A 20,404-nucleotide genomic window follows, 5' to 3' on the forward strand; every position below is an offset into this window, starting at 1 on the left:
CCTCTCCCGGGCCTCCCTCTAGCCAGAAGCTTCTGAGGACTCCTCCGGCGCGGAGCATTGTGGGCTTGGGTGGGCGGTTCCGAGGCCGGGAAGAGACGAGTTGCGGTCCCCTGAAGCCGCTTCCAAGATGATGGTGAGTGGCGCCTTGCGTATCCGTTGCCATCCACGGCCGTAGGCCCCCCGCCTTGCCGGGAGTCTGCAGAGGCCGGCTCCCCGCTCCTTGCCCGTGGGCGGCCGCGGCCCGGAACTGGAGCGGTTGGCGAGAGCCTAATGGGGCTCGAGGCTCCACTGGGCCCGGAGACTCCGGGTCCCCCGGTGATTCAGGGCCGTTTCAGCCCCCTTCCCCGTACTGGAGACTTGGGTTTTCGGCACCGAGTGCGGGTTGGGAGTATGCTTGGTTGCCCTGGGAGGTGCAGAAGCTTCTAGAGCTCTCAGAGGCAGCGGGAGGATCTTTGGGTTGGGCCGAGTGGCGCCCTGCATGGCACTGTAGTCGCTTGCGTTCCCGCATATACTCAGCCCGGCTGCCGCATGCGGGAAAACAGATCCCTTCATTCGTTTTGGAACCGTTTGTTCGCTCAGTCGTTCAGCGGATGCATTCTTAATGTCTCCTGAATGTACAGGCCCAGCTTCATGCTGGGTAGGGGCAGCAGTTGAAGTACACAGCAACAGGGATGGGAAGAAGACCAGAGTGCCTTAGGCAGAAGCCTCTTAAAGATCTGCCTGTAGCGGTCCTTCATCAGACCTTCCCTGTGTATGATAAACCTCAGTTGTTAATGAGAGCAACGTCAACTTGAGATTCCTGTGCACTTGGCACCAGTTTACGAATTAATTTTTGCTTTTTTGGTGTCAATCCTTTGTCTGCCCTTTGCAGCTTCTTGTCTCCGGAATCCACACTGACTGATGACCTGTATGGCCTTCTCCCTGTTACCAAATAAAAATGCTTTGTGATTGCAGCTCCTACTCAGTAGAAGGAACCCTTACAGAAGCGTGTCCATACTCCCCTAGCACTGTCCCTTTTCAAAGTCTATTTTCAACGTTACTAATTCTTGAAATTGATTTGGTTGGCAAGGACCAGAGCTGAGGAGTAAAACTGAGTCTCATAATGTGCTACAGTAAAACATCAGGGCTGCAGATGTGACCCAATGTATATCATTTGCATAGCATGGCCAAGGCCCTGAGATCCGAGCCCACTCAGCCCCCCAAAAATAGCAAACCTTTCGTCAAAAGGCACAGGCCACTACATTTGGGTTTTACCTGAATTGATTATTCTTGTCCTATCCACTTGGCTTGTTTGCCTTCAGGTTATCTCCTTTCTTAAAATGTGAGTCCACCATGCTGTTAACAAACTGGTCTCAGGTTGTCTGGTCTTTTATAGATCATCAGGTCTAACGCTAGTGGCTTTTATTTTTTCGGGTACTGGGAATTGAACCTAAGGCCTCATTTGATTGTCCCACCACTTAACTATAGCCTGAGATTTTCCTCCTCTTTTCCAGATTTTATTTATTTATGTATATTTTTAGATAGGAGTGCTCTGTCCACGAATGCCTGCACACTAGAACAGGGCATCAGAGCCTATTATGGATGTGGTTGCTGGGAATTGAACTGAGGACCTCTGGAAGAGCAGCCAGTGCTCGTAACCGCTGAGCCATCTCTCCACCCCTTGAGTATTTATTTATTTTCAATAGCAGGCTTGTCTTCCTTTGTAGCTCAAAGTCGGTGTGTAGCCCACTGTGGTGATGAGTTTTGTCAGCTTGACACAACTCAGAATCACCTGGGAAGAAAGTGTCAATGGGGGATTGTCTAGATTAGGTTGGTCTGTGGGGAGTTAATAGTCTGGGTTGCTTTAATTGATATGGGAAGACCCAGCCCACTATGGGTGGCACCATTCCCTGAGCGTGGAGTCCTGGACTGTATAAGAGAAGAAAGCTAGGTGAGCACTAGCAAGTGAACAGCATGCATACATTCATTTTTCTCTGATCTTGACCTTCAGGTTACATGACACCACACCATCATACCCACCAAGTAGCAGACTGTAACCTGGATTTGTAAGCTAAAATAAACCCTTTTGTGGCCCCCCCCTCCTTTTTGGATTTTGAGAGAGTTTCTTGGTGTATCTCTAGCTATTCTGGAACTCTTCCTCTTATACATAACTAGTGGATTGATGTATATTCTTTAAAGTATGGAGTTACAGATGGTTGTGGTATTGGGAATCAAATTCCCTGTCCTCAGGGAGAGCAGGAAGGCCTCTTAAATGCTGAGCCATCTTGCCAGCCTCAAATCTATTCTTACATTTCACTCTTGATACCTTTTCTTAGGCCAATACAACTTTATTTATTACTACTTTTACTATTTCTTTCATTTGAGTGTCTGCTTGCCTACAACTGGCCATTTTACTTTGAACCAGGCAGTGGTAGTGCAGTCCTTTAATCCCAGCACTCTGGAGTCAGAGGCAGACAGATCTCTGTGTGTTTGAGGACAGTCTGGTCTACAGAGTGAGATCCAGGACAGTAGGGCTACACAGAGAAACCCTGACGGGGGGGGGGGGGGGAATAAAAGAAAGAAAAAATTGGTTTTTATTGGCTTATAGCTGTCTTGTAGGTTCTGCGACTTGTGCATACAATTTTGAGGCCAGCACCCTGATCCCAGTCTTCATTCACTAAAGACAGTGGCTCTCTAACCAAGATAGGCTATAGTGTGTGGTACTGGGTGCATCTTCATTTCTATCTCAGTGGACTGCTAATACCTTGCTTGAACAATTCCTTTTTAAAATTTTATTTCAATTGTATAGGAGTTTTGCCTGCATGCAGGTGAGTGTATCACTTGCGTGCCTGTGCCTAGAAGGGTTACAGGTAGTTATGAGCTGTCTTGTGGGTGCTGCAAGTCAAACCCCAGTCCTCTGGAAGAGCACCAGTACTTTTAATTGCTGGGCCATCTCCCCAGCCTCAAGCAATTTCTTTTGACAACTGTGCTTGTGGGATGCCAGGTTCCTGTCAGTGATGTTGGGCCGAAACCATGCTTTATTTCACATTGTCTGAAATCTGGTAAATGTACACCATTTACCAGCCGAGACTCAATTGTAGGTCTTTTGGTTTTGCACATATGAACTGTATGTGTGTTTTCAAGCTTTAGGGTACATGTAAATCCACTTGATCTTTCTGAAATTCAGGCCGTTTCCTTGGGTCTGGGATGCAGCAAGACACATTTCTGATCAGTTCTCAGGTGGAGCTCATGCTGTCGCATGTCTTGCCATTGACCTGTAGCATATGTGCCTGTGCTGCTCACAGAGGATTTTGACAAATACGCAGCGTGCTTCAAAAAAAATGTTTATGAAATAACCTAACAAAAAGTTGAATAGTATTCTATGTTTCCTCAAAAATTATATGTTTAAAAAGGTCTAGTTCTGTAAGCCTAGCCTTTAAGAAAGAAAAAAAAGTTGGGAGCAGAGACTCTGACCAAGGTCATTTCTAGACCTAACACCCACTGGAGTTGAGAGGCAGGGTGGAGACAGCACAGCCCCCACTACAGTGCCTGCATAGAATGAGGCCCCCTGGGGTGACAGCCACAGGATTCAGTAACAGGAGAGAGGAAAATGAGCCAGAGAGGAAAGAACGGAGGTCTGCATTTAGCAAGGTACATTAAGATCTAAGGTTCCATTCAGGAGATGAGGTGCTATGAAAAGTGAGTTCTTGGTGCAGAGAAAGCTCAGTTTCTACCGCTGCCCCTCCCACTTCAGAAGCCTTATATATGTCCAGCCCACATGCTGCTCACACAGGGGGACATCCAGCAGGGAATCTGCATGATTGCAGAAACTTGGACAGCTCCCTCTGCACCCCCTAACTGTAGTACTCTCAGACAGTGGGGTCTCTGGCTGCAGTGTGCAACAGATTATTACAGGGATCAGGAGAGGCGGAGTGAGTTGACTAGCCATAGGTGGGTTGGGGACTTGGAGCTGGAGCAGGGTCTGTTCTGTGTAAATTCTTAGCAAAGGTAGCTACCACTGCCTCGTTTCAGTGATTGTAGTGGACTTGGAGTACTTAGTCTGAGCATGTGTTAGTCCAGTGAATTCCTATAGCTCTTGGTACAAAGTATGTGCGCCCCTCCATGGACCAGTGCCCCTCTTCCCTTTTGCTTTAGTTTCCCATTCTGGGCACTACCCTGAGCCAATTGGTAGACATAAAATCTTTTGCCTGGAAACTTATCTAGGCCCCCGGGGGTGTCTGCTACATTCTCTTTCAGCTGCCTGTGTACAAAGGCATCTTTCATGATGCCCCTCACACTTGGCCTGACTTGGTGGAACCTTTATTGCCCACTTGCAGCTCTGCTGAGGTTTTGCCCTTGCTAGCTTAGAGTTCTTTGATATGCAGTTATCATTCACAATTGTCATGGCTAGTTTTATATCAATCAGCTTGACACAAGCTAGAGTCATTTGAGAGGAGGGAACCCCAAGTGAGAAAATATCTCCCTAAGAGTGGAGTGTAGGCAAGCCTGTAGAGCATTTTTTTCATGATTGATGTAGGAGAGACCAGTCAATTGTGGGTGGTGCCATCCCTGGGCTGGTGGTCTTGGGTTCTTTAAGAAAGCAGGCTGAATAAACCCGTAAGCTCATTTCCCCATGGCCTCTGCATCAGCTCCTGCCTCTAGGTTCCTGCCCTGTTTTGAGTTCCTGTCCTGACTTCCTTCAGTGATGAATAGTGATGTGGAAGCATAGGCCAAGTAGAGTCTTTCCTCCACAACTTGGTTTTGTTCGTGGTGTATTATCACAGCTGTAGTAACCCTAACTAAGACAGGAATGCAGTTTTGCCTTCTATAAGAACTATGGTTCTTAATGTCATTTCATCACCTTCCCAAACTATTTAAAAAGTGAGCAAGCGGATCTGCTCTGTCGGTGGTTGGTTCCAATTTCCAGTGATAGTCAATAAACAGCCTTACTACATCTGAACAGCCATGTGGAAATACATGTAAATGCTTCTGATGACACTAAAATGGAGCTTTATGGAAGGAACCAAGGATAAAATGACGAAAACAGAAAATGGCATGTGTCGGTAGACAGATTCAAATTAGGAAACTGGTTTCCTCTTGTATTGTAGTTCTCTAAGTACCTTTTCTAGTGCTGGTGGTCATGTGCTATCTTGAAATGCTCTTTTTTCTTCTTCAATTTTAGAAGACAGCCTTGCTGTATATAGCAGTCTTGGGTGGTGTTATTTGCTCTGAGGGCTCCTTGAAATGTACTCCATGCTTTTTTGGCTTTTTGGTCTACTGCTGCAAACATCCCTTGTAAGGATTTACTTTTAATTACGTATATATGTTGTGTTGTATGTGGGTATGTACATGTAAGTGTCAATACCCGTGGAGGCCAGAGGCGTCGGCCTTGCAACTTCGATGACAGGTGGGTGTGAGCCATCAGACCTGGGTGCTGGGATCCAAACTCAGGTCCTCTGTAAGAGCAGTGTGTACTCCTAATTGCTGGGCCATCTCTTCAGTTCCCACTTTCAACTTTTAGTGTTATTTCTTTGCTCTGTGAATTATTTGGGGTTTTGTTTGTGTTTTGAGATAGGATCTCATTATGTGGCCCAGGCAGGCCTAGAACATGGAATGATCATACTGCTCAGCTTAGCTCATTAGTGGGCTTACATGTGTGCACCACTATGTCCTGCAACAAATACTCTTTTTTTTTTTTTCTTTTTCTTTTTCTGAGATCATTTCTCTGTAGCCCTGGCTGTTCTGGAACTAGTTCTGCAGACCAGTCTGACCTCAAACTCAGAGATCTTCCTGCCTCTGCCTCTCCAGTGCTGAGATTAAAGGTGTGTGCCACCACTACCTGGCAAATATTCTTTAAAAAAATGTAGTGGGTGTTGTGTTAAACTACCCCTCATTCATTCATGAGCCATACTTCAGACCCCTTTTGTACATCTGCATGTTGTATCTTACCTGCTGTCATTTTCTGGAGTGGCTTAGAGTGATTCACAGTGTGTAGTTCTTGCGGATGGCTTTTCTAGAGCTTCTTTTCTAAGTAGGAATACAGCCTGAGCTTGCCATGGCTGATCTCAAGTGTATATGATTAACTTCCTGCCCAACTCTTCAGCTTTATTCCACGCATCCTCTTAATTTGCCATCAGCCGTTTTGGCCAAAGGAGTTAAACTTTTTTTTTTTTTTTTTTTTTTAAGAACATGAGTATTTTTATTTGTTCAATAATGTTAAATGCAGATGTTAACTTAACTGATACACATTCACATATAACTTTTTTCCTCATATCCACTCAACGGATGGGTGAATCCAGAGGAATGACCATGATCATCATATGAAGCAGACTATATTAACCTTTCCAAAGTTTATTCCAATCCATTTATTTTATACTCCAAAACATCTTCATTATGTTGTTTGATGAGATAAAACCCACAGGAAAACCATGGTGCCCAAGGTCAGCCCAACTTTCAGCCAGTTAGGTTTGGCATTGGCTCCCGTCATAGAACTTTGACCTTGTTGAAGAGAGCTCTGGAGCCCGGCAGGGGCCAGCAGCCACGGAACCAAGTCAGTTTTCTGGAGCAGTAAGTTTTCTGAAGCAGTAAGGTGGACAGCGCCATTTTGCTCCACAGGCTCTACCTCTTCCAGAAGTTTCTCAGTTACTGTGGACTTAGGCTCATAGATTGTTAGACTACAGAATGTGATTCCTTTACTCTGTATTTTTAGATGGGGACAGTATCTGAAGTCAGCAAGGGGACAATGGCATTTTTATTGCACTGTAAAAATAAAAAGTCAATTTCAGTTGTAGCTACTAACAAAGAGCTGTGAATGTGCTGAGATGGTGCTCCTCCTAATTACTTCTGTTTGACATGCAGAGTTAGCCTAGTACTGAGAAGATGGCCTGGCTCACCACTTGTTTCTGAAGGCTCAGGTGTAGCTGTAGGAGCTCTGGTTTGCCAGCTCTTCCATTGTCCATGCTGTTTCCTGGACACTGGAGGAAAGATCCTGTCCTGGTTAGGTTTCTGTTGCTGTGATTAAACAGCATGACTGCCTTCGTTACTGTTCTGTTGCTGTGAAAAGACACCCTACCAAGGCAACCTATAGAAGAAAGCATTTAATTGGGAGTTTGCTTACAGTTTCAGAGGGTGAGTCCATGATTATCATGGTGAGGAGCGTAGTGGCAGGCAGGCATGGCACTGGACAAGTAGCTGAGAGCTACATCCTGATCCACAGGCAGCAGGCAGGGGGAGAGACACTGGACCTGATCTGGACTTTTGAAACCTGAAAGCCAGTGACACACCTAGTTCTTCCCCAACAGTTTTACTAACTGAGACAGAGCATTCAAACATGAGCCCATGGAGGCCATTCTCATTCAGACCACCACAGTGATGAAAGCAACTTGCAGGGGACAGGGCGTATTTCATCTTCCAGCTTACAGTCTACATAAAGGGATGGCAGAACAGAGCCTGAAGCAGAGGATGTGGAGGAACATTGCAGACTGTCTTGTTCCTCGTGGCTTGCTCAGCCTGCTTCCTTAAAACAACCAGGATCACCTGCCCAGGGGTGGCACTACTCCTAGGGGCCTGGGCCCTCCCACATCAATCATTAAGAAAATGCCCCATAGACATTTCCATAGGTCACTCTGATGGTGGCATTTTCTCAATTGCTATTTCTCTTCCCAGATGATCCTGGCTTGTGTTAACAAAGAACTAAGCAGTACAGTCTCCAAGCAGGCCTTTTGAACAAGCAACATTCCTACCTTCTCATAGTTTCTAGAGTAGTTGTGCACAGAGCCCATGCAGGGGTGTTAACCCTTCTGGGCCAATGCTAAAGAGAAAAGCAAAAATTACTGAGTTACTTGGGAGCATTTTGGAATGGGTATAAGAGGTGACAGCATTGCTGTGTGATATCAGTATGTCACTTTAAGGTAAGATAAACATGCTTTTTGTCTTGCTACACTCAATCTGAGGTCTCTGGTAAAGCTTCCTTTCTGGTCATCTCCAGGACAGTGTCTCAGTTTCCATACCAGTTATCCTCTGCTTCTCTAACACAAACCAGTGTGTATTTTATTGGAGGGACGGACGGTATATGAACAGCTGGAACTGCTCTTTTCGTGCTGTGTGCTGTGACCCAGTTATGAAGCACAGGACAAAATGTCAAAAGTTAAAAGGGCCATACTGGATCATGTGGGCACCAGAAAGCATAATTTATTGTTTAGATTTCAACATCAGCAGTACCTCTAGAGGTAGGCGTGGTTGGGGAGTCAGTCTGGGTAACAGGGGACTGTGTGTGCTTTAAAAGGGTGCAGATAACTCTGCCATGGTGGAGTTGGGACCACCTTCCTGCCCACTGTTGTGTGAGTCTCAAGTAGCAGGTGATGATTGAAAGCAGTCGTTTGCTCTCTTCCCCAGCCCACACCAGTCATCCTGTTGAAAGAAGGACTGATAGCTCCCAGGGCATCCCTCAGCTGGTGAGTAACATCAGTGCCTGCCAGGTGGTGGCTGAGGCTGTGAGAACCACGCTGGGTCCCCGGGGCATGGACAAGCTTATCGTGGATGGGCGAGGTAAGTCTTCATGGTTCCTCGGCTGTGTGAAGGAGGAGTAGAGGTGTCCAGGGGGTATTTGGGGCTTGGGGTTGCTATCAGAAATCCCATTGCTTGTAGGATCTCCGAAGGATCTGTGAAGCTGTATGCACGGTCTTGAATGTAGAACCCTCTGGGGATCTGTGGGAGAACCTGGCCTCGGGAGTCTCCTGCCTTCTAGGAAAGTGTGGCCCAGAGACATAAATAGAATTGGGGAACTGGGCTAGAGAGAGAGATGGTCAGTGGTTAGGGGAGCTTGCTGCTCTTTCGGGGGACCAGTTCCTAGCACCTATGTCAGGCAGCTCACAACTGTCTCTGAAATTTCTGATGCCGTCTCTGGCTTCTGAGGGCACCTGCATGCATGCACATGTGCATGTACTCATATATACATAATTAAAACGGGAAATCTCTTTTTTTTAAATTTATTTATTTTTAAGAAGCTGGTTTTCTCTGGGTCTTTCTCATTATAACATGTTGCTAACACAGAAGGGAAAAATTGCCCTTTAAGCTGTGTTGTATTGTCGTGAGATACTAGAATGTCAGTTGTCTTCAAAATATTTTAGGGGTTACTCTTACTTTTGAGGCAGTATAGCCCAGGCTAGCCTCAAACTGGATGTTCTGCTTTAGCCTCCAGAGATGACTTGCACACTGCATGCTTGGCTATTTAAAACATTACTCTGTGTTCAGTTAACCTGGATTCAAAAGAAAATCAAGAGCCCATAGTATTTAAAAGCTTGTGACCCAATCCCAAGAAAAAGTGTATGTGGAGCCCAGGTCCGTAAACAGGATTAATAAGAAAGGAGGTTTTAACTGTTTTCTCTCTTAAGGCAAGGCAACAATTTCTAATGATGGGGCCACAATTCTGAAACTCCTCGATGTCGTCCATCCTGCAGCAAAGACCTTAGTGGACATTGCCAAATCCCAAGACGCTGAGGTAGGAAAGTCAGTCATAGAAACTTAAGTGGAGGCTAGAGCACAATGTCTCCTTCAGTGCCTCACTCTTTTCACTGAAGATCTTTTTTTTTAGGTCTAAAATTATACTTGTCTAACTGTTTTACATATAGAAATAGTTACAATTAAAAATTTTTAAAATAATTATTACTGTTTTTGTTTTTTGAGATAGGGGCCCTCTGTAGTTTTGGCTATCCGATAGCTGGCTATGTAGACCAGGCTGGCCTTGAACTCACAGAAATCCTCCTGCCTCTGCCTCCCAGGCAGCATGTGGCACCACACCCAGTCTATGATTAATAACCTTTAAAGCTATAATTTTGCATGTACTATTTCCTATTCATTAATCCATTGTGGATGGCAGCTGTCTCCAGGTCTCGGCTCTGGAGACTGAGTCTAAGTGCTCTAATTTAGACTGGGCCTGTGAGTTATTCACTGCTTACCACTTTATAAAATGGGATGGAGACACAAAGGTTTCCATCCTGTGTGTGTGTCAAGTACACCTAATTTATCCTTCCAACCAGTTTCCAGTGTCCATGTCACCGTCAGCCACCAGTCTCTTTGTAAACACCAGTTTTGATGCTAAAGTCTGGGTAGTAAGTGTGCAGAGCAAGCTTTGTACTTTGGAGTGCTGCAGAATAGGGATGTTGAGGTGGGTCTTGATGAGTTTGTTAATTATCTTCAGCAAGGAAATAACACATGCTTCTTGTCAGACATCTAGCAGCTTCATTCCTTCTCCAGAGTGTTCCCCTTCCTATTGAGTATTCCTTATTTTACATAGGGAATATAAGTGAGTGAAAAAGGAATTCATTCCCAAGGAGAAGTCAGCCAGTTTTTGTAAATGATCTTACTTTTTCTCTCATTAAAAATACAGTTTAGGGGGCTGGAGAGATGGATGGTTCAGCAGTTAAGAACACTGGTTGTTCTTCCAGAAGACCCAGATTCAGTTCTCAGCACTCATGGTGGTTAGCAACTGCCTCTTAAGTCCGTCCAGAGCATTTGACACCCTCTTCTGGCCTCTGTGATACTAGGCACACAGGTGGTACACAGACAGACAGACAAACACCCATATACATAAACAAATACTAGACTGCAGCGCAGAAAAACTGAGGAAGATTAGCAGATTGGAAAACTGCTCTTCTAAATAGCGTTTGGGCCAGTTGTAGGAGTTTGTTTACTTCTGCCTCACAACTACCTGATTCTAGCTTCAGAGAATTTGGTACCTCAGGTTGGGGATTTAGCTCAGTGGTAGAGCACTTGCCTAGCAAGCGCAAGGCCCTGGGTTCGGTCCTCAGCTCTGGAAAAAAAAGAGAGAGAGAGAATTTGACACCTCTAGTCTTTGTGGGCACCTGCACTTATGTGCTCAACTGTGTGTGTATATAATTTAAAAATTTATTATTATTTATTTATTTATGGTTTTTTGAGACAAGGTTTCTGTATGTATCCCTGCCTGTCCTGGAATTAGCTCTGTAGACCAGCCTGGCCTCAAAACTCACAGAGATCTGCCTGCCTCTGCCTCCCAGGTGCTGGGATTAAAGGCCTGTGCTGCTGCCACTTGACTTAAAATAAAAACATTTTTAAGGAATGTTTATTTCTTCTTGGTACTGTAGTTATCTGTCACATGCTGTATTTCTTACTAACTTTGTATGTAGTAAAGTGCACTGGCTAGTTTTACGTCACTTGACACAAGCTAGAGTCATTGGAGAAGGAGGGAGCCTCACTAAGATCAGGCTGTAAGCAGGCCTATAGGATTTTCTTAATTAGTGATTGATGGGGGTGGGCCCAGGCCATTGTGGATGATATTACCCTTGAGCAGGTGGTCCTGGATTCTATAAGAAAGCAGGCTGAGCAAGCCATGAGGAGCAACCAACAAGCATCACTCCTCTGCGGCTTCTGCTTTAGTTCCTCTCTCCAGGTCCCTGCCCTGCTTGTGTTCCCGTCCAGACTTCTTTGATGATGAACTGTGATATGGAAGTATAAGCCAAATAGGCTCTTTCCTCCCCCAGTTCCTTTGAGGTCTCATCACAGCAATAGTAACACTTAACTAACACAGTAAAGTTTCTGCTGACTCATGTGCCAGGTTCATATCCTGAGAGTGGACTGTCCCTGGGCTCTCTGGAGAATGGTGCTATCTAGGGAATTAACTTTGTACTTCAAAGCCATCTGAGAAAGGCTGATTCCCTGGACACTCTAACCTTTCCATTTTTGTTGCAAAATATGTGGGTTTCTGGAAAAAGTTTGACACCCAATTTAAAGTATCCACTTTAAATTGCTAAGTTGCCTAAAAATGATTTTCAGAGCTTCATTCCCTAAATAGCAGAAAACATGTCTTCCAGGTTGGTGATGGCACCACTTCAGTGACCCTGCTGGCTGCCGAGTTTCTGAAGCAGGTGAAGCCCTATGTGGAGGAAGGTTTGCACCCTCAGATCATCATCCGAGCTTTCCGCACAGCCACCCAGCTGGTATGGACTGCATCGGCTCACTTGATCTAGAACCTGGGCCCCTCACATTTCTGTTAGGATAATGCCTTTCCTGGGGGTGAAGGAACTGCGCAGAGCAGAGCTACGTGGGCATTTCCAGCCACCTTCCCATTCTCCCCTTCAGTAGCTGTTTGATGGGATAGATTAAGACTGGTAGACTTATTTTGTAGGCACAGGCTCTTTATAGGTGAGAGCCGATTTTTAATTATTTAGAGTGTACAAAATAGGGACATCTTAATATGTCTACTAAATGCAATCTTTGTTTTTTCTTTTACTTTTTTCAATTTTTTTTTTTATTTTTGAGATTGTATTTTACTTACAGCACTTCTCCCTTCCCATTCCTCCCTTCAAACCCTCTCATGTACTCATCACTCGCCTTCCAGTTCATGGCCTCTTATTACTGAATATGTGTATTCCTAAATAGAACCTGTTGAAGCCATATAATATATAATGTCACTTGTATATTTTCAGGGCTGATCATTTGGCATTGGACAGCCAATTTCTTTTTTTCTTTTTTGAGATAATCTGATCTAGCCTAAGCTGGCCTTGAATTTGCTTGATCCTCCCACTTCCACCTGAGTGCAGGATGGCAGGTAGTACATGCTGCTACACCTGGCTCATGGCGGTTTTCATGTGTACATTGTTTGGTTTTAGTTTTTCGAGATGGTACAGTTTTGTTTTTTTATCAGGTACCTTATGGTAGCTTGGTTTTTACTGGTCAGTCTCCCATCATGTGACTTGTGACATGTCACTTAATCCCTGTAGGCCTTACTTTCTCCTTTGCTGTGTTCCCAGTGCTGACACTGAAATCAGGTCATATGTAAGGAATACTTGGGAGGGGATTTGCTGGTTTAAAATGCTGGTTTATATATTATTTATGACTTGCATAGATATAAAGTGCTAGAAGTTGTCCACTTGTAAGCCAGGGGCTTGGCCTAACCTAGCAACCTGTCTGCTTCAACTGCATTGTCCTCATGTTGTTCTTGGCAGTCCCAGAGCCAAGGCCTGGAAGTGCCTGGTGAGTCTTCAGAACACTCAAGGTGGCAGAGCTTTCCATTTTCCTAGGCAGCTCCAGGCCCGGAGATATGCTTAGGATCTTGGCACTGTTGGGTCCACTTCACCATTCTGTGTTTAGCATGAGACCCACTCAATTTGTGTTCTTGGCAGGCTGTTGACAAGATCAAAGAGATTGCTGTGACTGTGAAGAAGCAAGATAAAGTGTAAGTTTCCAGTGGGCTTTGTCAGAGCCTTGCTATCTTCTGGCCAAATTGGGTGTGTAAGCATGTTGCAGTCTCTGTGCAGGAGGCTGTTGAGTTTTTGTCAGACCCTTGGCTATGCAACATGAAAGAGCTGGCACTGGGGTGGGTGGGGTGGGGGTGATTGCATCTGCTGTCTGTTGCTGATAATCTACCCTAACAATAGAAAAGGTGACAGGTGGGGGGGTGGGGGGTGAGTTTTGGGATAAAGGGAAAGTAATGGGGTGGTATGTATAGCTGCTAAGGTAGATTTTCGTTTAAATGATGGGTTGGTACTGCTTTTGTCAAATGGAGTTTTCTGTCACACTAATGGTTAATATGTATAGAGTATTGTATGCAATGCACCACTCCCATGCTGTAGTAGAATCAGGGGAGAAGCTCAATGTCAGTTCTGCCCTGTGCTACAGAGAGCAGAGGAAGATGCTGGAGAAGTGTGCGATGACAGCCCTGAGCTCCAAGCTGATCTCTCAGCAGAAGGTCTTCTTCGCCAAGATGGTGGTTGATGCTGTGATGATGCTTGATGAGTTGCTGCAGCTTAAAATGATTGGCATCAAGAAAGTGCAGGGTGGAGCCCTAGAGGTGAGCCTGTTGTGGTCTCCCTAGACAGCAGACAGCTTGACGTGGGAGCAGAGTTTACAGTATAGATGCAGGGAGAATGCAAGAATCTGCTTATCATCAGGATGGGAGCATGGACCTGGGCCACTTGAGGATCCTGTTCTCTGTGTTAGTGTCAGGGTGTATAGAAGGATTGGCTCAGATAAATTACTTGTGAATTCTCCAAAGAGAAATCCTAGAGGTATTCGGCAGTCCACAGACTGTTCCTTTGTTGGCAGTAACTGGAGGGGTTGATGGGTGAAGAGCCACAGTGACAGCTACTAAGGAAGCGTCCAGGCTCCAGTGTGTATACTTCATGTGTTCAGGCAATAAGGAGACTGAGGGTGAGGTGGACTCATGGCAGAGTGTCTGCCTTTCCCCTCCCCATCTGCTCCTTTGTTGGCAATGCTGTGCTTAGCCAGCTGTAGAGGTCAACCAGGTAGATAGCTTTTACCGTGCTTGTCTCTGTTCAAATTGAATGCTATTTCACCTTAAAGGGGCAACTAAAGTACGTTCTATGTCACTTAAAGTTTAAAAGATGGGTTTGTCCCAAATTTTGTGATGATGATGGATAAGACTATCACAGTAGTGGAGAGGGGGGTTTACTCTTCTGGGTTCCTAGATTGATTGGATTTCTGGCTGTAACCAAACCGTTGAGCTGTCTGTCTTTAACCAGGAGTCTCAGCTGGTGGCTGGTGTCGCATTCAAGAAGACTTTCTCTTATGCTGGCTTTGAAATGCAGCCCAAGAAGTATAAGAACCCCAAGATCGCCCTCTTAAATGTTGAGCTCGAGCTGAAAGCAGAGAAAGATAACGCTGAAATCAGAGTCCACACGGTGGAGGTAGGCTCCCCCCTTCGTAGGGCTGAGGAGGCCAGCAACTTTCTAGGTGAGGGCCTCCAGTCTCTAGGTTGCTAAGGGCCAGCTCAGTTTCTCAGGTTCCTGTGGGCACTTGATCTTCTGTCCGTGCCCGTGTCTGTATACTCAGCCCACTAATTTTCTACTTGTTCTTGACTTCTATCGGGGGTGGTTTGAATGTGAAGACCTAGTGAGCTGCTGTGCTCTGCTCTGCCTCTTGGGGGGATGAGCCCTCTAGCTTGCCTGAAACTGTTGTTTATTCTCTTAGCCATAGTCAGGCTGACATGCATTGAGTACGGCTTTACTGCTGAGCTACACCCCAGTCCCTAGCCCTTTTAACTTTTGTATTTTAAGACAGTGTTTTTCTGTGCAGCCCTGGCTGGCCTGGAACTTGCTCTGTAGTCTCAAGTGCTGGGATTAAAGGTGTACATCACCACTCCCAGTGGCCTCCCTCCCCCTTTTTTTTGAGACAGGGTCTCATTATGTAGCTCTGTTGGTCCTGGAACTTGCTGTGTAGACCAGGTTGGCCTCACAGATACCTGCCTGCCTCTGCCTCACTAGTGCTAGGATTAAAGGTGTGCACCACTACCCCAGGCTTGCTGACTATTTTTAAATTTTTATTTTGAGACAAGTGTTGTTAAGTTTCTCGGGCTGGCCTTGAATTGATAATCTTCCTATGTCAGTCCTGAGCAGCTGGGATGACAAGCTTGCCTCATTGTGATTCTCGTGGGCTGGACAAGTCTTCTTCCTTCCTGGTCTCATGAACTGTGTTCCTCCCGTTGTGGTTCCCAAGGCTGCCTCTAGGTAGCAGTGTTTTCCAGCACAGAATGGCCTTTGTGGTGGGAGAGATCATATTGGGAAATCCCTAGGCAAAGCTCCCTCCTTGAAGTTACTCTGTTTGTTTGTGTTTGAAAGTGTTAAGTGGTTGCTTTTAATGGTCCTTTTGTGCTTGGACTGTTGGCCCCTCTTTAATTCCCAGATAAGTGCACATGTTTTCTGTGGGGGGAAGGAATTGGGTTAGCCTTAGCCTGTCTGTATATATACCAACTTTCATCCTCCAACACCCTCATCTTTTGGGGGGTCTCTAGGATTACCAGGCAATTGTTGATGCTGAGTGGAACATTCTCTACGACAAGTTAGAGAAGATCCATCAGTCTGGAGCCAAAGTCATCTTGTCCAAACTCCCCATTGGGGATGTGGCCACCCAGTACTTTGCTGATAGGGACATGTTCTGTGCTGGCCGCGTGCCAGAGGAGGATCTGAAGAGGACAATGATGGTAAGCAAAACTTCACAGGCAGCTGCTTATCCTTCATGGCCCTGGATTGTTTCCTCTGTCCCTGATGTAATAGAATAGACTGTCTCTACCCAGTAATAGAAACTGCTTTGAATTCACTGACCAAGACAGGTCAGGAAGTAGGTGCTACACAGCAGCAATGTGGTCACTGGATCAGGCTCGGTGGGGATTGCTTGCAGTGAGGGCTTTCCCTCTTGGGATCTGCTCCTGAGGAGAGCTGCTAAACCCAGAGCAGTAGACATCAGATCTCTCTCCTTTGAACTGGGCCCTTTTGCCTTTTATGTGTCTGGTTCTGTTTTGATTTCATCTTTTTGAGAGGTAGTAGGGATCATCTAGAGGTCAGGATAAATGTTGAGCTCTTAAGATTCTGTGGCAGATTCAGCATGGAAACTGGCTTATTGAGTGGGTGTCAGCAGGCCAATTGGCCTCATTGATGTTTTCCTTGCTCCCCAGGCCTGTGGAGGCTCAATCCAGACGAGTGTGAATTCTCTGAATCCAGATGTGCTGGGACACTGCCAGGTGTTTGAAGAGACCCAAATTGGAGGCGAGAGGTGAGCCTATGGGCTCAGCACCCAAGAACTGCTTGGGTCTGCCCAACCCCTTTTTTTGTCGCTCTGGGTGTGGTATGTGGCCTGTACTGTTCCCTTTTCAAGGTGCTATTGGGTGGAGGGGTGGATAAAGAGCTCAGGTATAGTGTTACAGAAGAGAAGTAGTTCTGGTTGGACCTTAGATCTGACTCCACAAGCTCTACTGGTACCACCCCAGTCCTGCCTCAAACAATACTTTCAAGGTCAGGATTGACAGCCTGAGTGAGCAAGCACTGCTCCCTCTTGGGAGGGCTTGGCAGGGAGATCAGACAGCAAGGTGGCAGCAATTCATGTGTGCACCATTACATCCTGGACACAGGTACAATTTCTTCACTGGCTGCCCTAAGGCCAAGACATGTACCATCATCCTCCGTGGTGGGGCTGAGCAGTTTATGGAGGAGACAGAGCGGTCCCTGCATGATGCTATCATGATCGTGAGGAGGGCCATCAAGGTACTGGGATGATGCCTCTTTCCTGTACAGTCCCCTAACTAGAGCTGGTAAAATCTTAGAGTTCATATAATCTGTCCTTCCTAGGTGGCATGTTGGACTTTGATTTCCCCCTACAAATCATGGAGAAATAACTTCAGCCTCATATATAGGCCATGCTGGTTTTTGTTGGTTGGTTGGTTTGGTTTAGCTTGTTTTTTATTTGACTTTTTTTTTTTTTCTTCCTGAGACAGGGTTTCTTTGTAGCCCTGGCTATCCTGAAACTCGATCTGTAGACCAGGTTGCCCTCAAACTCACTGAGTCCTGTCTGCCTCTGCCTCCTGGGTGCTGGGATTAAAGGCATGCGCCACCACCACTGACTGGCATAGGCCATGATGTTTTAAAGGCCAAAACTAGTTAACAAACTGGGGCTGATCTATTCAGCTGTCCTCCTGACGTCACCACGCCCAAGCTATGGTTGGCCTTGACAGTGACCTTTCAGTTTCTATGATTGAAGTTGGGATGTGCTGGATGCTGACTGTGTCTGGGCATCTGGGGTTTGGGGAAGGGACAGAACAAGCCAGTGTTCACATTTTGGGCACTTTCTGGGCCGAAGGATTTGCTGTGTGGCCCAACTTGAAGCCTGGAGCTGGGCCACTACATTGCGAGCTATTTGGTTTCTGCAGAATGACTCTGTGGTGGCTGGTGGTGGGGCCATTGAGATGGAGCTCTCCAAATACCTGCGGGATTACTCAAGGACCATTCCAGGGAAACAGCAGCTGTTGATCGGGGCATATGCCAAGGCCCTGGAAATCATCCCACGACAGCTATGTGACAATGCTGGCTTCGACGCCACAAACATCCTTAACAAGCTGCGGGCTCGGCATGCACAGGTAGTTCTCTGCTCTCTTGGGATCCAGGGATTGGACGGGTGAGGGTAGGCTCTTAGGTATGTGCTGTCTGGGAATATGCTCACTGCCAGGCGCAGTGGACAACTCCCTCCTGGCACATCTGGAAACAGCAGTTGCCTGGGAGGGCCTAGGTGCTTGTGGCCAGCATGCCCGGAGTTGGAAGCAGATGTTGGCAGGTGGGGAAGGGTGCCATTGCCCTCGGATTCTCTTGGGAAAGTGCCATCAATTCAAAATTTCTGGCAAGTGAGTCCTTTGGCAGGTGTGCAGGAAGAAGTGAAAATAGTTCCTAAGTGCTTCCCCTCTCTTTCAGGGGGGTATGTGGTATGGGGTGGACATCAACAATGAGGACATCGCCGACAACTTCCAGGCCTTCGTGTGGGAGCCGGCCATGGTGCGCATCAATGCCCTGACAGCAGCGTCTGAGGCTGCATGTCTTATTGTATCCGTGGATGAGACTATCAAGAACCCCCGCTCCACTGTGGATGCTCCCCCAGCAGCTGGTCGGGGTCGAGGCCAAGGCCGCCTCCATTGAGAGGCACACCACCCTGATGAGGTGAATTGGTGGTGAGGAAATGGTTGATTAGTCTGCTCTGTTCTCACTGGAGGTTATTTAAATAAAACTTAAGATTATTTGGTCACCGTTTTTCTCAAAAACATCCTCCTGCCTCTCAGAATGAGCTGTGTGTATACTTGCTGAAGTAAATGATTCTGCAGTGAGCTCTGCTGGGCCCTTGTCTACAAGTCTCAGTGCAGTTGCAGTTCTGAGCAGTAGCTAGGCGATGTATGGTGGCTTCCTTTTCTCCTGGTATCATTGTCTTCAGTCCTTCTAGCTCAGGCACTGCACACACAGCATCTCTTCCATCGCAGTAGTGGATTATGGTCCACATTCATGTACTCTGAGCTTAGGCATGTTTCCTCTTAAAATACTGTGAGGGCTCTTGGAAGAGTGTCAGGGCATCACATAATCTCAGGACTCCGGTACCTTCATAAGGCCTTGGAGAAAATACCTGTTTTCTTTTGCTCAGTCACCTTGAGAGTCCTTTTTGTTTAAACTGGTACTATGGATTGAACCCAGGGCCTCGTGTGGTTTGCTAAGCAAGCACTTGCCATTGAGCTATGTCCCCAGCCCTATTTTGATCTTGGGCTGAGAGTCTTTGTACTGTTAAGGTTTCACTGAGTTGCCCAAGTTGGGCTTGACCTGCTTTGTCTTCTGAGTAAGCTGGAATGACTGGCTTGTGCTACCATCCCAGCTCCTGCTGCTTGTGACCAGGGGCAGTTAATGGTTATTGGCACAGAAGTCTGGCAGCGTCTACCAGTGCCTCAATTCTGCTAACTGCCCTAAGCTAGAGCTGTAGCCAGTGACTATTAGAGCTGAAGGGGTTATGTTGAATAATTGAAGTTCTTGCTTCCTGGAACTGAGATGTGATTAGAGAATTTGAGCTCTGAACTCATGGTTAGATGGTCTTGAAGCAGGATAGGATTTGTGGGCAGGTGTGCGCTCTGGAGTGTGACAGACATCCTTCCTGTGGTCAGGTTGGAACAGTTGGCTCTCAAGGATTACTTGTACAGTATGCAATTTAAGCCAGACATCTGTTTTGTGTGTGTTTTTAAATTTAAACAGGTTAGGAGCTATTAATTAAATCAGCATGAGAAGGCCATTATGTAAAATGGGGAAATTAAGGTTAGGCTACGGTAGCAGTTTAGTCTCTCATAGGTCAATTGATTGGCTGCCAGAGCCTCCTGAAGTGGGACTGAGCTGCTGTGAGGTTCTGCCTATCTGGGTTTACCTTGGAACCCTGGAATGGAGGCTTTGTATATTTGGACAGCAAAGGAGGCTTCAGGAGGCAGTCACAGGCCTTTCTCCAGCATGGTCTGCTGCCCTAAAGAGGGTGCCTAATTCTTCATTTGCCCCATTGACTGGCTGTCTGACTTCCTCCTACCTCACTCTTAGCTATAGAAAAGCTGTAACGAGGTCTGAGGATGTTTGTTGGTGGGGTGCTTGCCAGCATGCACAGAAATCTCTGTTCGATCTCCAGGGCCACACAAAATGGACGTAGTGCACACATGTACTCCCTAGCACCAGAAAGCTGGAAGATCAGAGGCTCAAGGCCGTCTTCAGTATTGAGTTTGAGACCAGCTGGGCTACATGAGACTCTGGGAAGCAAAGGGTAGGGGCTTGGTGTCTGACAAATAGGGCTGTATGCTACATGTTTTTCTGAACCAAACACAATTTTTTCAGTTTCATCATCTTTTATTGGATACAGAACCATAAATTCTCTGATGCCCATGAGTCCTTTTAAATACATATGCTCAATACATTCGGCAAAGGGCATCTGGGTGACATGGAGCAAAGTGCTGGGATGGCAATGCCTGGGTGGGGCAGATAAGTGGGGCCAGGGAAGGCCCCCTGGGGGCTGGAGGTACAGGCACCACTTTAGAAACAAAAGTAAAACCAAAAGCTGCTCTCAGCCCCTCTGCCTAGTGTGCCGGGGCAGGATGCAGCCT

The 20,404-nt window shown here is 46.4% G+C and overlaps 1 protein-coding gene across 2 annotated transcripts; it reads left to right on the top strand.

Annotated features, from left to right (window-relative positions):
- The first annotated feature begins 33 nt into the window (after positions 1 to 33).
- Cct7 (chaperonin containing TCP1 subunit 7) lies at positions 34 to 18,537 on the top strand. 2 transcript variants are annotated; one of them, XM_028860198.2, is made up of 12 exons: positions 34 to 133; positions 8,374 to 8,526; positions 9,372 to 9,478; positions 11,829 to 11,954; positions 13,140 to 13,192; positions 13,636 to 13,807; positions 14,499 to 14,663; positions 15,767 to 15,955; positions 16,427 to 16,524; positions 16,880 to 17,012; positions 17,675 to 17,881; positions 18,210 to 18,537. In XM_028860198.2, exons 2-12 carry the CDS (start codon positions 8,499 to 8,501, stop codon positions 18,429 to 18,431), a joined length of 1,500 nt encoding a protein of 499 aa, XP_028716031.1. In that variant the 5' UTR covers positions 34 to 133; positions 8,374 to 8,498; the 3' UTR covers positions 18,432 to 18,537. The 2 variants fall into 2 exon arrangements, with proteins under 2 accessions (XP_028716031.1, XP_037059753.1); XM_037203858.1 differs by lacking the exon at positions 34 to 133 and having other exon boundaries at positions 8,354 to 8,526.
- The last annotated feature ends 1,867 nt before the right edge of the window (positions 18,538 to 20,404 follow it).

The sequence above is a fragment of the Peromyscus leucopus genome, chromosome 3, assembly GCF_004664715.2.
Source record: "Peromyscus leucopus breed LL Stock chromosome 3, UCI_PerLeu_2.1, whole genome shotgun sequence".
Classification (NCBI taxonomy): domain Eukaryota; kingdom Metazoa; phylum Chordata; class Mammalia; order Rodentia; family Cricetidae; genus Peromyscus; species Peromyscus leucopus.